Below are 14,746 nucleotides of genomic sequence, written 5' to 3'. Positions count from 1 at the left end.
GGGAAGAGTACCTTCTAGTTCCAGAACTACTAAACTCATGGAGGAGGTGGCATGTGTATTGGACTCTGCAGTGAGAGTAGATGATGCAGAATTACTAACCTGTTGGGAAGATTAATCTAGAGCTTAGTCGAGAGTGAATGAGAAAGACCACTTAGGGAGGCCACTTCTTTACTCCTGATGAGATAATGAGCTTTCTAAACAAGGCTGGTTGTGTTAAAAAACACTCATTCATCAAACATTTTTGAAACCATATAAATATAAAGTCAGCTGAGCTTTCCAGATTTATCTACAGCCACTTCCCTGTTGTACTCTGTGCATCAGTGACAATAGAGTAATAGTCTTGCCATGTCCCCAAACATACAATATATTTTCACTCCTTTCTAGGTTTACCTAAATTGCCCTCAAGTGCTTGAAAGAGAATAATAAAAGATACTCATATTGATTTCACATTCACCAATGTATACTAGGTGCTGTTTTATTTTACATATTAACTCATTTAATCCTTCAAGCAACCTTGAGCATGGAGGCCACAACTTTCCTCATTATGAAGTCAACTGAGTAAACAGAGGCCTGTGGAGGTTAAGTATCTCGCCCAAGATGACAAAGTTAGGAATGGCAGAGCCAGAATTTGAATTCAGACTCTGGTTCTTGAGCCCACACTCTTAAGTGCTAAGGCTTTCTCATAGTTCAAGAATAAACTACTTTCACCCCCACACTAAGACTTCACTACAAACAGAACTGCCTCACATCTTGTTGCCCTGGCAACTGGCACTTACACATTTCTAGTTCTTGTAACCTTCTGTGCATTAAACCCACTCCAGTTCTTCATCCAGTCTATGTGTTCTAAGTACAGAGACTGTGTTTTGTTTCCTTATCATAAAATTGGAATAATCCAGAGAGAGGTGTGTGAAGATTAATAACAAATATAAGACACCTCACACTAAAGTAGCTAGCACAGTGAAGTCCAGTTTAGTTTTACAAATAGATCCCAGGGAAATTTCGGCATTAAAAATTCTAAAATGTATGCTAACTTGATAAAGAAGTGAATGCCTCTGAAATGAAATGCCTGGTGTAAGGGAGTTGTCGTTTGGCCACCTAGGGGATACATGTGTTCATGACACAACTCATCAAGTCCACAGCAAACCAAACTGAATCAAGAAAATGTAAGAAGGAAACATACCTCCTTCTTCATCCGGTAATACTCATCAATGGCATACTGGTATTTTGGGGTGCTGATGCCCAAAACAGACGCAATCTTCTCTCCAAGAAAGTCACACACTGAAGATACAAAAGTTAAATGGCTTACACAATTCCATAAATATTTCTTGTGCATTTTCTACATGCAAGGCACTGCAGAAATACTGAAGTTATAGTTCCTGCCCTCAGGGAGATTAAGAACATTCAGGCCATCTCTTTTGTATATAATTCCTTGACTTTCCCAAGAAGCATTTATGGCTCCTTACAGGCTTCCAATGACATTCCCAGTAAAATACTTACCACCAGGTATTATAACTATTTGTTATATGTTTATTTCTTCTTTAAAAAATGTACAGACACCAGAGCTTCGGTGACACAATCGATTAGTGTGGAGTACTTATACAAAAAACGTATACACATCAGAGAGCTGGGATGCCCCTGGGCTTGAGGAGAGGAATGGCTTGCGCCAAACATTCACTGAAAACTCGCCACATGCCAGGCACTGTGAATGGTTAGACTCAGGTTGAAGAACTTGACAAGCTGACAAAGTGAATCCAAAATTCAACCCAGGTCTGAAGGTAAAGCTCATATTCTTTTCCTTTAACCAGATTCTCTAGTATATACTAAGTGCTCAGTTAATGTTTGTTAAATGAATGACTACTCAAAATTAGATCTAATAAAAAGCAGAATAGAAGCCCTGGCTAGCATAGCTCAGTGGACTGAGTGCGGGTCTGCAAACCGGACGATCGCGGTTCAATTCCCCGTCAGGGCACATGCCTGAGTTGCAGGCCAATTCCCAGCAGGGGCCAGCTCCCAGCAACAGATGCACCAGAAGCAACTATACATTGATATTTCTCTCCTTCTCTCCTTTCCTTCCCTTCTAAAGATTAAATAAATTTTAAAAAAAAGAACAACAACAACAAAAAAGCAGAATAGAAGCTATGAGGGAGTTAAAATGGAAAGAAGGGGAAAGCTTTATGATTTAAAGCCTATACTTAAAGTCACCATGATTAAGTCATAAGATGATCATTCATTTCCTTCAACTATAACTGAGCAGTATCTCAATTTAAGAAATAAAATATTAATGCAATAAATGAATGATAACTACAGGATTTAGAATAAGCAGAGGATGAGAACAATATCAGCACAAAACCAAATGAAAAATAACAAAATAGTTTCTAACAGAAAAGTTTCAAAAAGTTTCACAGGACAACAGAATAGGTGCTAACAGATAAGATTCATGAATATGAAAATTGTATCTAAATTAATATAGCCATTTTCAGTCCTTAAAAAAAACCCCACATAACCCAAAGCTGAAAAATGTTTTAAAGTGAAGTACAAGTTAGATTAATACCTTTCAATAATAACTACCTTGAGGGTGATTAATTCCCTATAGTTTCTCCTTCGTTTCTGAAACACCCCATTTGGCAAAGCTCCTGGAGCACATTACAGTAGTTATAGGATATTCAAATAGAAAAGTAATACCTGAGAGGGTTGAGGTGGCAGCACGAAGCATGTAGAACCATAAGTAGGGGCCCCAGGTAAGTTTTGTCTGCAACAAGAAGGCTGGTTAGCAACATTCATACCTAAACGCATTCTATTTATTTAGGCCAGAATTAAGATATCAGTACTTGGTGGGCATGTAGAATATTCTATAGTACTATGAATAAATTACACTCCAACAAATATGTACAGCCTTTATAGCTAGAACTCCATGAAGATATTTTACATTCACTCATGTAACTACCACAACCTTAAGTCCCTGGAATAACCAAAAAAAGCAGCAGTCACTGAAATGGAGTTGGTCAGTCTTGATTATTTAAGAGTTGATATTTCAGATCCTTCCTTTTCCTGTTACATTGCTTTTTTGTATTCATTGTTCACATGCACATTGTTCACAGGGAAAGCATGCAGTTATGGACAGAGACCTTAAGAAATCATACAGAACAGCAGACTTATGGTGCAGTGGGGAAGTTAAGGTTCAGAGAAATTAAGCAGGATAAGAGCATAGCAAATGAACTTTAGTAATGGGAAAATAAGTAACCGCTAAGTGGCAAGATGAGTTTTTGTTTCTTTAAGGACTAGAAAGGGATTAGGCCATATAACCCATGACAAACTCAGTGTATTTTTCGTAGGCCAGGACCATGGGGAGAATGCAGTCTCCACTGCACAAGTTAATCTTGGTGCTGGGAATCCACAGAATACTTTTGTGAACCCCACCTGCCACATGGAGAACAGGTTCTATCTGTGGACGAAATCGGTAATACAAGCATGCTTCTCTGTACCAATACGTATTTTTATTTATCAAAAGAAAACAGTGTACAGCTTGCAATCAATCAAAAACATCAGTTATTTTAATACTGGTTTGTTATGTTAATGACTACAAAATCATTAAAAAGCAAATACAGAATATCTGTAAGACCGAAAACCACAGACCCTGGAAACCACTTTTTCTTCTTTGTTGGTGAAATGAAAGTATCTTCGTTTTCTGATATATAAAGCTGATAAAATTGTAAATTTTAATGCTATTTCCTTTTCCTTATGATTAAGGGAAAAAACTTTTAATTTTTTTATTTTTCAATTACAGTTGATATTCAATATTATTTTATATTAGTTTCAGCTATACAGCACAATCATATAATTTACAGAGCAATTCCCCCAGTAAATCTAGTACTCACCTGGCGCCACACCTAGTGATTACACACTTATTAACTGTATTCCCTATGCTGTACTTTACACCCCATGATGATTTTGTAACTACCAGTTTGTACTTCTTAATCCCTTCCCCATTTTCACCCAGCCCCCAAACTACCCTCCAATTTGGCAACCAAGTTTGTTCTATCTATGAGTTTGTTTTGTTTGTTCTTTTGTTTTTAGATTCCATATATAAGTGAAATCATATGGTATTTGCCTTCCTCTTTCCAACTTATTTCACTTAGCACAATACCCTCTAAGTCCATCCATGTTGCAAATGGTAAGATTTCATTCTTTTTTTATGGTCAAGTAATATATCATTGTATATATGTACCAACTCTTTTTATCCAATCAGTTTCTGCAAAGGAAACCATCAACGAAATGACAAGACAACTTACTGAATGGGAGTAGACAAACAATCCAATTTAAAAATGGGCAGAGGACCTGAATACACATACAAATGGCTAACATAAGAAGCTAAACATCACTAATCTGCAGAGAAATGCAAATTAAAACCACAATGAGAGGGGAATTTTTATTTCCTGATGGTTTTCAAAGTCATTTTGAGTGACCACGAACTGCCTTATAAACTTTTTTATTCATGTGAATTTAAAAAAAAGTTATATATCGTGTGTGTGTGTGTGTGTATAAGAATACTTGTAAGACTAGGAAAGATGTGCTAAAGTAAAGCAGAAAGCAGAAAATGTAAAACACCACCTTCCCATGAAAAGCAGTTACGGCAACTGCTGTGATAATATTCCTGAAAAAGAAACACAAGTAAGGTAGTTCCCTAGTCTCTATTAATGCCAGAATGAACATCCTAGCAAACAAATTCAATTAGGAAGATACTTTATATTTCTGACTCCCTGATTCATCTGCTGTATCTTCTATATTTAGAGTGGTTGGTATCTCTTATGTGGTGATAAAAGCTATTTTAGGGGCTCTGTTTAAGATACTGATCTTGGTGTTTACCTTACAATTTTAACAGCAAATGAACAGTGCAAAAATACAGGGAATGGAACAAATTCTGTAACACATGGGAAATGACAGGGCCAGGAAAGTATGAAAAGTATGAATAAGAACTAACTATAGCCCTGGATGGTGTAGCTCAGTGAATTGAGCGCGGGCCTGTGAACCAGAGGAGCGCTATTCAATTCCCAGTCAGGGTACATGCCTGGGTTGTAGACCAGTTCCCAGCAGGGAACACACGAGAGGCAACCATACATTGATATTTCTCTCCCTCTCTCCTTCCCTTCCCCTCTAAAGATAAATAAAATCTTTTAAAAAAGAACTAAATATAGAAAAGGAATAAGCATGCTTTTGGAGGAAAGCATATATTTCTCAGTGGTCCAATTCTCCTGAGGTTGTTTCTACAGAGAATAATTGCTAATATCCAGGCTGTGACTACAGAAGAGCCACACTTTCTCCAGAGCTGAGGAACTGGATAAAGATTCCTGAATAACATCCATCATTATCACAATTATACAGAATATATTTACAGGGTCCTTTGTTTAGATACTGACCTTCTGAATCAAACGGACAGGTAGCTCAAGAGCCTACACGGGAACCCTGGGGCAGCTGACAGCATCACTACCACTACCACCATCCCAGTATTAGGGGAACTGGGACAGGATCTTGGTTCTTCAACATTTCCAGTCTATGGGGCAAACTCAAGTTGATTCATTTTTTTATCTCCAAAAATTTAGGTGTTTATTATTCCTGAATAACTAAGTATCCATCACTCTCTTCCTTAATAGAGAATTATTCAGACTTGCTACTTTTGTTTTTGAACAAATTATTTTTAGATTATAAAATACCTACTTATTTTAGAACACTTAGGAAATGAAGCAAGTATGAAAAATTTTGTCACCCATTTTCAACTACCCATAATTATGATTAAAATATCTTAGTAATTTTCTCCATCTTTTCCTGAGTATACATGTATTTTAAAGCATTGTACTTTCCCTATCCTGTTTTTCCAATTTACTATAATAAAATATTAAGCATATTTCCCAAATGCTTAAATTTCTAAAGTGGAATAAAAAGGCCAAAAATATAATCATCTGGAAAGCTTTTCCTTCAGGCTGTAAAACTTTACACCAAAAAATTTACCAATGAATGAATACTCAGCAGCAATGCATGAGATGTCCATTCCTGAGTACCCTTGCTCCATAACATACTGTCCTTTTCCTTTTTAAAACTTTGACGTGTGAGGCCCTGGCTGAGTGACTCAGTTGGTTAGAGGATTATCCTAATACACCAAGGCTGGGAGTTTGATACCCAGTCAAGGCACATACAAGAAGCAATCAATGCATAAATAAGTGAAACAACAAATTGTTGTCTTCCTCTTTCTCTCTGTGTCTCTCCCTCAAATCAATAAAAAAAAATTGACAGGTGAAACACGAGCCTAGGTAATTCTGAGTTTTTACTATATTACAAAAGATATTATTACCCCAGCTCTGGCTGGTGTAGTTCAGTGGATTGAGCACGGACCTGCGAACCAAAAGATCGTGGTTCGATTCCCAGTCAGGGCACATGCCTGGGTTGCAGGCCAGTTCCTAGCAGTGGCTAGTTCCCAGCAGGGGACACACCAGAAGCAACCATAGATTGATGTTTCTCCTCCTCTCTCCTTCCCTTCTAAAGATAAATAAATTTTAAAAAAGCATCACCCCATTTATATAGGTTAACAATTATATGCATAACCAATTTTTTTAAAACTTTTAAATTGAATTTATTGGGGTGACTGATTAATAAAATTATATAGGTTTCAAGTGTACAATACTATAACACATCATCTGAACACCGTAATGTGTGTTCACTTCCCCACATCAAGTCTCCTTCCATCACAACTTATCCCCTTATATGCTCTCCCCCATCCCCTTTCCCCGGACAATCACCGTACTGTCCAAGTCTGTGTTTATGAGTTTTGGTGGCTTTTTCTGCTTGATCCCTTCACCTTTTTTAATCCAGTCCCACAATTCCCCTCCCCTGACAGCTGTCAGTCTGTTCTATATCAAATTATATACACACACACACACACACACACACGCACATATATATACACACACACACTTAGATACATATATACACATTTTTTAGTAACTTAATCAAAACTAAATCAAAGTTTAAAGGAATTACAAAAAATATGTTTATTTTTAAGGCACATCTAAGGTAAAATCTAAAGGAAAGAATTAACAAAAATTGGAAGAAAGATCTAGGTCTCCATTTCTTATTTTCTATCAAGTATGGCAAGAGTATTATTTTTAAATCTTTTTTAAATGTCAGGTTTTTAAAAATTGGGTCTGTTTTTTACAAATCTGTTATATTAATATAGGACACTACCTTCAAAATTCCTTTGTCCTACCAGATTTATAATACATTAAAAGCAAATGGAAAATGGAATACCTGCTCTTCACATCAAGTAAAGGCAGAGCTGTCTTTGCTTATTAACACCTGTTAGGGTGGCTACTGTCAAAACAAACAGACAAGTGTTGGTGAGGATGTGGAGAAACTGAAGCCCTTGTGCACTGTTGGTGGGAGTGTAAAACGGTGCAGCCATTATGGAAAACAGAATAGATGTCTCTCAAAAAATTAAAAATAGAAATACCGAATTCTGGTCAAGATGGTGGCACAGGAAGACACAGCTCTCCTCTTTGCACAGCCACATCAAAATTACAACTAAAATATAGTACAACTACCACTCAGAGCCATCAGAAATCATGTTGAGTACAAGTCTGACAACTACGGAATTAAAGAAACCACATGCATCCAGACTGATAGGAGGGGCACAGATGCTGAACAGGCTGCTCCTACACCCACATATGGTGGATAATAATTCGAGAGTGACATCTCGGGAGTCAAAGTCCCAGCCATATACCAGGCCACACAGCCCATTTTTCAGTGCCAGGAAGATTAAATTTCCACAACATTGGGCTGCAAAAACCAGCAGAATTAAGTTGGTAGAAGAAACTTCTAGAGTCCCAAGTAGTTCTCCTTAAAGAACCCAGACACAGACTTACTCAGACTCACTCCCTCTGAGCTCCAGCACCATAGTAACAGTTTGAAAGGCACCAGTGGCATATGGGGAGGAAATGAAGTGTCTGGCATGAGGCAGGATCTGGGGGACAGCTTTCTCACAGACAGAAAGGTGAGCAGAGGGTCTTGTCCTTTGCTGAGCCTCAGCCCTCAGAGCCACAGCCAGCAGGCAGGTGCCATATCTAAGACTCCATCAACCTGGCTAATACAATTTACCTTGAATCTGAGATGCCCTGAGATTCCATCGCACCAAATTTACAGGCTTACCCAAGCTGAATTTACGGCTGGTCTTGGCTCCTGCTCCACAACTTTCTAAATCCTATCAAACAAATAACAGCTGGCTTCAATGAGCCCCAGCCCCAGCACTAGCAGCAGCCAGTCTAGATCCACAGCTTGGCTTTCCCAGGGAATCTCTAAGCCCAGGACAAGTAGCAGCCATCTCTGATTGCTTTATAGCTCAGGCAGGGTGGCCCCAGGCAGAGCACAGGTGGGAGCTGACCCTGACCTGCACCACCTGGAAAACCCCAGGGCCAGCGCACCCAGTGGACAGCTACGGACTACATCATAACACCACCACCCTGTCCCTGCACAGCTGATCCTTCATAGAGTGTGGAGGTTGGTGATCAGTGGTCAAGCCAATCCTTGCAGCTGACTGGCCTGGGTAAATCCCTCACATTGATCTGCCAACAGCAACCAAGGCTCAAATACGAGAGGAGGGTGTACTCAGCCCACACAAAGGAAGCAGCACACTGAGTACCCAGCTAGTGACAGTGCCACTGGTAGTGCCACTGGACCCTACAGGACACCTACTACATTAGGCCACACTACCAAGACATGGGATCAAAGCAGCTCTACCTAATATACAGAAACAAACACAGGGAAGCTGCCAAAACGAGGAGACAAAGAAACATGGTCCAAATAAAAGAACTGATCAAAACTCCAGGAAAAGATAAGATCAAATTCAAGGAGTTCATCATCACCAAGCCCTTATTATATGAAATGTTAAAGGGACTTACCTAAGAAAAAGAAGATAAAAAAGATGAACAGTAAAAGGACAGCAAACTCACAGTTATTAACAACCACACCTAAAACAAAAGCAAATTAAGAGGACAGCTAGATCAGGAGTGAACCACAGAAATGAAGATCACTTGGAGGGTTAGCAACAGGGGAGTGGGAGGAGAGGGGGGAGAAGGTACAGAAAATAAGTAGCATAGACAGTAGGTAGAAAACAGATAGGGGGTAGGGCAAGAATAGTAGGGGAAATATTGAATCTAAAGAACTTGAGACACGTGTTCATGAACTAAAGGGGGGAATGGTGGGGGAGGGGTATGCAGGATGGAGGGGAATGAAGGGGGGAGATAGAACAAACGTAATGGCATAATCAATAAAATTTTTTAAAAAACTCCAGGAAAAGAGAGAGCTAAAGGAAATGGAGATAAGCAACCTAGGAGATACAGAGTTCAAAACACTGGTTATAAGGATGCTCAAGGAACATAGTGAGAAAATCAGCAGCATAAAAAAATCCAGTCAGAAATGAAGGATACCAACTGAAATAAAGAGCTATTTACAAAGAAACAACCATAGAGTGGATAAAGCCAAGATTCAAATAAATGATTTGGAACATAAGAAAGAAAAAAACAACCAATCAGAAAAACCAGAAGAAAAAAAGAATCCAAAAAAAATGAGGATAGTATAAGCAGCCCCTGGGACAGCTTTAAACATTCCAACATGTGTATCATAGGGGTGCCAGAACGAGAAGAGAAAGAGCAAAATATTGGAAATCTATTTGAAAAAAGAAAAAAAAAACTTTTCTAATTTGGCAAAGGAAATAGAGATGCAAGTCCAGGGTGCACAGAGCCCCAAACAAGACAGATGCAAAGAGGACCACTCCAAGACACATCATAATGAAAATGCCAAAGGTTAAAGATCAAGAGAATCTTAAAAGCAGCAAGAGAAAAGAAGTTAGTTACCTATAGGGGAGTTCACATAAGACTGTCAGCTGATTTCTCAAAAGCAACTTTGCAGGCTAGAAGGGATTGGCAAGAAACATTCAAAGTCATGAAAAGCAGGGACCTACAGCCAAGATTGCTCTACTCAGCAAAGCTATCACCTGAAATCAAAGGGCAGATGAGAGCTTCCCAGACAAGGAAAAAGAAGAAGTTCACCATCACAAAACCATTATTATATGAAATGTTAAAGGGACTTATTTAAGAAAAAGAAGATCAAAACTATGAACAAAATGGCAAAAAACACAAATCTATCAACAATTGAATCTAAAAAATAAACTAAGCAAACAAGAAAAACAGAGGCAGAATCATGGATACAGCGAGCATTTTGTTGGTTGCCAGATGGAAGGGGGTTGTGGGGGAATGGGTGAAGAGGTGAGGGGACTAAGAAGTACAGATAGGTAGTTACAGAATAGCCACGGGGATGTAAAGTACAGTATAGGAAAGGAAGTAGCCAAAGAACTTATACACATGACCCATGGGCATGAACAATGGTGGGGGACTGGCTGAGGGTGTGAGGGGTCCTAGATGGGGGGGGGGGCAATCAGGACAACTGTAATAGCATAATCATTACAATATAATTTAAAAAAGAAGAAATACCATATAAACCAGCAATCCCACTTCTGGGTTTTATCAAAAAGAAAATCAGGACATCAAAGTATTTCCATGCCCATTTTTATTGTAGCAATAGCCAAGATGTCAATACAACCTAAATGTCCACTGACTAATAAATGGATAAAGAATATGTGGTATACACATATATGCAATATTATTTAGCCTTTAAGAAAGGAAGCCTGCCATATGCAAGAACATGGATGAACCTTCAGAACATTATGCTTGAAAAACAATTAAAATAACATAAGAACATTATGCTAAGTAAAATAAACCAGTCACAGAGGAACAAATACTGCTTGATTCCACCTATATGAGGTATCTAAAATAATCCAACACATAGAAACAGAGAGTAGAACAGTGATTGCCAGAAATTGTGGAAAGGAGAGAAATGGGGAGTTGTTATTCAATGGGTATAACGCTTTAGTTATACCAGATGACTGAGTTCTATTGTTAACTATTATACATTGAACACTTAAAACTGCTTAAAGGGTAGGTCTCATGTTAAATATTTTCATCACCATTTTTTAATATTTTTAAGTTGATTTCAGAGAGGGAGAGAGAGAGAAACACTGATCTGTTGCATTTGTTTATTACTCACTGGTTGATTCCTGTATGTGCACCGACCAGGGATTGAACTGGCAACCTTGCTGTATCAGAACTCTAACTTTGAGCTAGCCAGCCAGGGCTTTATCACATTTTGTTTTTTAAACCAATGAATGTTGTAAAAAAAGTGTAAGAGAGGGAAACACACTTTATAGGTAGATTTCTTGAAATCCAGTATGTAATTAAATTCTCCCTAAGATGTTTAAAATGTTGAGTATTCAAGAGGTAACTTTCTAATGACATTTAAGATGTTCTTATTTTGTAAGAAAAAAAATTTAAAGTTATATAGGTGGAGTTCCAGCCAAGATGGAGGCATAAGTAGACACACTGTGCCTCCTCACACAACCAAAAGAAGGACAACAATTTAAAAACAAAAAACAACCAGAACTGACAGAAAACTGAACGGTATAAAAGTCCAACAACCAAGGAGTCAAAGAAGAAACATTCATTCAGACCGGTAGGAGGGGTGGAGTCGGGCAGCCTGGTCAAAGAGAACTTGCAGCAAGGCAGTGGCTGGCGACGGGTGCTCCCACATTTGTGCGCAAACTAGGTGAAACAAAGGCAGAGCTGGATGGACCACCCAACCCAGGGTCCCAGCACGGGGAAATAAAGCCTCAAACCACTGATTGAAAACACCTGTGGTGGTTCAGCCAGCACAGAGAGAAGCTCCCAACTTCACAGTAAAGTTCACTGGAGAGACCCACAGGATCCTATAAGGTACACAAATCCACCCACACAGGAATCACCACCAAAAGAGCCCAATTTGCTTGTGAAAAGCGTGGGAAGTAATCTGGCAGAGAGCAGAGCAAGCCCCATTGTTCCCTCTTGGATCCCTCCCCCACATACACCATCACAACTCAGCAACTGGGTTGCCCCACCCTGGTGAACCCCTAAGGCTCCGCTCCTCACTATGTAAGGGGTGTGTCAAGACAAAAAAAAAATGACCGAAATGAAAGAACAGATCAAAGCTCCATAAAAAATACAACTAAGGGACAAGAGATAGCCAACCTATCAGATGCCCAGTTCAAAACACTGGTAATCAGGATGCTCACAGAACTGGTTGAATTTGGTCGCAAATTAGATGAAAAAATGAAGGCTACACTAAGTGAAATAAAGGAAAATGTACAGGGAACCAATAGTGATGGGAAGGAAACCAGGACTCAAATCAATGGTGTGGACCAGAAGGATGAAAGAAACATCCAGTCAGAAAAGAATGAAGAAACAAGAATTCAAAAAATGAGGAGAGGCTTAGGAACCTCCAGGACATCTTCAAATGTTCCAACATCTGAATTATAGAGGTACCAGAAGGAGAAGAAGAAGAGCAACAAGCGGAAAACTTTTTTGAACAAATAATAAAGGAGAACTTCCCCAATCTGGCAAAGGAAATAGTCTTCCAGGAAGTCCAGGAAGCTCAGAGAGTCCCAAAGAAGTTGGACCCAAGAAGGAACACACCAAGGCACACCATCATTAAGTTACCCAAGATTAAAATGAGGGAGAGAATCCTAGAAGCAGCAAGAGATAAGGAGACAGTCACCTACAAAGCAGTGCCCATAAGACTGTCAGCTGATTTCTCAAAAAAGCTGATTTCTCAAAAGAGACCTTACAGGCAAGAAGAGGCTAGAAAGAAGTATTTCAAGCCATAAAAGGCAAGGACCTATATCCAAGATTGCTCTATCCAGCAAAGCATTCATTTAGAATGGAAGGGCAGATAAAGTGCTCCCCAGATAAGGTAAAGGTAAAGGACTTCATCATCACCAAGCCCTTATTATATGAAATTTGAAGGGACTTATCTAAGAAAAAGAAGATAAAAAACATGAAAATGAAAGCAGTAAAAATGAAAGCAATCTCACAGTAAAATGAAAGCAATCTCACAATTATTAACAACCACATCGAAAACAAAAATAAAAACAAACTAAGCAAGCAACAAGAACAGGAGTAGAAACACAGAAATGGAGATCACATGGAGGGTTAGCAACAGGGCAGAGAAGGAGAGAGGGGCAAAAGGTACAGAGAACAAGTAGCATAGATGGTAGGTAGAAAATAGATGGGGAGGGCATGAACAGTATGGAAAATGTAGAAGCCAGGGAACTTATGACACATGGACATGAACTAAAGGGGGGGAATGCAGACGGGAGGGGGTATGCAGGGTGAAGGGGAGTGAAGGGGGGGAAATGGGACAATTGTAATAGCATAATCAATAAAATATTTTTTTAAAAGGAAAAAAGTTATATAGGTGGAGTCTTGTTGGCTTAAGCTTTAAAAATCTTTAGAAATGGAAATCACAAATGAAGTTAATTCTGACCAAAAAAACAAATAGAAAAAGTTCAGTAGAGAAATCCTTCAGTGGCTGAAGTAAACCAAGATGCATTCTATTAACATTTAAGTTTCCTACCAAAAAGAAACAGGTCATCTAAAAAGAAAAAAAGACCTACTGCAAGTCTGATTCATGACCAGAAGTCTGTATTAAGCTGCAGCAGCGACTTTCAACCAGTGTGCACCACCAGAATGTTTAAAACATCCGATACCAGACTGTTTAGTCAGGGGCTCTGACCTCTTTTCCCTAAATTAAAAAAAATTACAACAGTCAACACAACAATAGCTGTCTGGTGTGAATGAATCAAAAGTACACCTACTTTTTGGGGGGTCAGATTAGAAAAAGATATATTTTTTTGGTGTATCACAGAATTTAGTAATTAGTGTATGTATGTCATGAGATGAAAAAGATTGCAAGTCACTGAGCTACACAACATTAAACAAGAATGGTGACAGACTAATATCAATATATGCATAAATAATAAACCAGATGAAGACATGGAGTTTAGGCAGCAATGAAAAATTCCAAAAATAAATAAATTGTACCTCTTTCAATAAAAGATTTAAGTACCTGCTATTATTTTGTTTTGGTTAACTTAGTAAACATGGATAATTATAAATTTTTTATGATTGCTTCTTAGCCTTTTGGCCAAGATCAAGTAAAAATTCTTTATGAACTGCACTAGATTTTTTTTTTTTGGTAAAAATTTTATTTACAAGTCAAGTAAAAGTCAGCTGTCAGCTTCAGGCTGAGCTTACAATGTAAGTTTCCTACTGGCAGTGTAATATACTACTTGTATTACACTATATTATGTTTATGTTATATTACATTAATATATAACAGCTTCTGTTTGTCTACAAAATCACTGTACTCAGAGGGCGGGAAGATGTATGCTGATGGAATAAGACGACCTGGGGCAGTGAACTCACAACGCAACATACAGATGATGTATCACAGAATTTCCCCCCTGAAACCTATATAATCTTATTAACCAATGTCACCCCAATAAACTCAATAAAAAAATAAAAATCACTGTACTCTAGAAGACATGAACTACCACCAAGAGAAACACAATTTAAAACTTCAGAATGAGTATTTCAAGAATAGAGCCATCAAACAACTTAATTTCATAAAGTCTAAAGTGAATCTTGAGTCGGAACTACAGGGAACTTTTTAAAATCAATCATGGGGTTTTCAAATACCAAGAGTTCTAAAATTGCCTCCAGTAAGATGGAGGTGCCATCTTTCTTGTTGGCACCTATTATATTTGCTTTGTTAACTC

General features: G+C 38.4%; 1 protein-coding gene across 2 annotated transcripts in view; it reads right to left on the bottom strand.

Moving 5' to 3' along the window:
- LOC119042353 (signal recognition particle 54 kDa protein) overlaps nucleotides 1-14,746 on the bottom strand; it is an 80,291-nt gene that overhangs the window by 4,075 nt on the left and 61,470 nt on the right. The window contains exons 3-4 of one of the 2 annotated variants that reach the window (XM_037136070.2): nucleotides 2,683-2,749; nucleotides 1,181-1,278 (exon numbers count right to left, since the gene is read on the bottom strand). In XM_037136070.2, the coding sequence (XP_036991965.2) occupies nucleotides 1,181-1,278; nucleotides 2,683-2,749 (165 nt within the window). The remainder of the gene's footprint in view (nucleotides 1-1,180; nucleotides 1,279-2,682; nucleotides 2,750-14,746) is intronic. The other variant, XM_037136069.2, reaches the window with a different exon arrangement.

This window comes from Artibeus jamaicensis, unplaced genomic scaffold (assembly GCF_021234435.1).
Source record: "Artibeus jamaicensis isolate MK-2021 breed Jamaican fruit bat unplaced genomic scaffold, CSHL_Jam_final contig_760, whole genome shotgun sequence".
NCBI lineage: Eukaryota > Metazoa > Chordata > Mammalia > Chiroptera > Phyllostomidae > Artibeus > Artibeus jamaicensis.
This window is presented reverse-complemented; position numbering and strand designations above follow the sequence as displayed.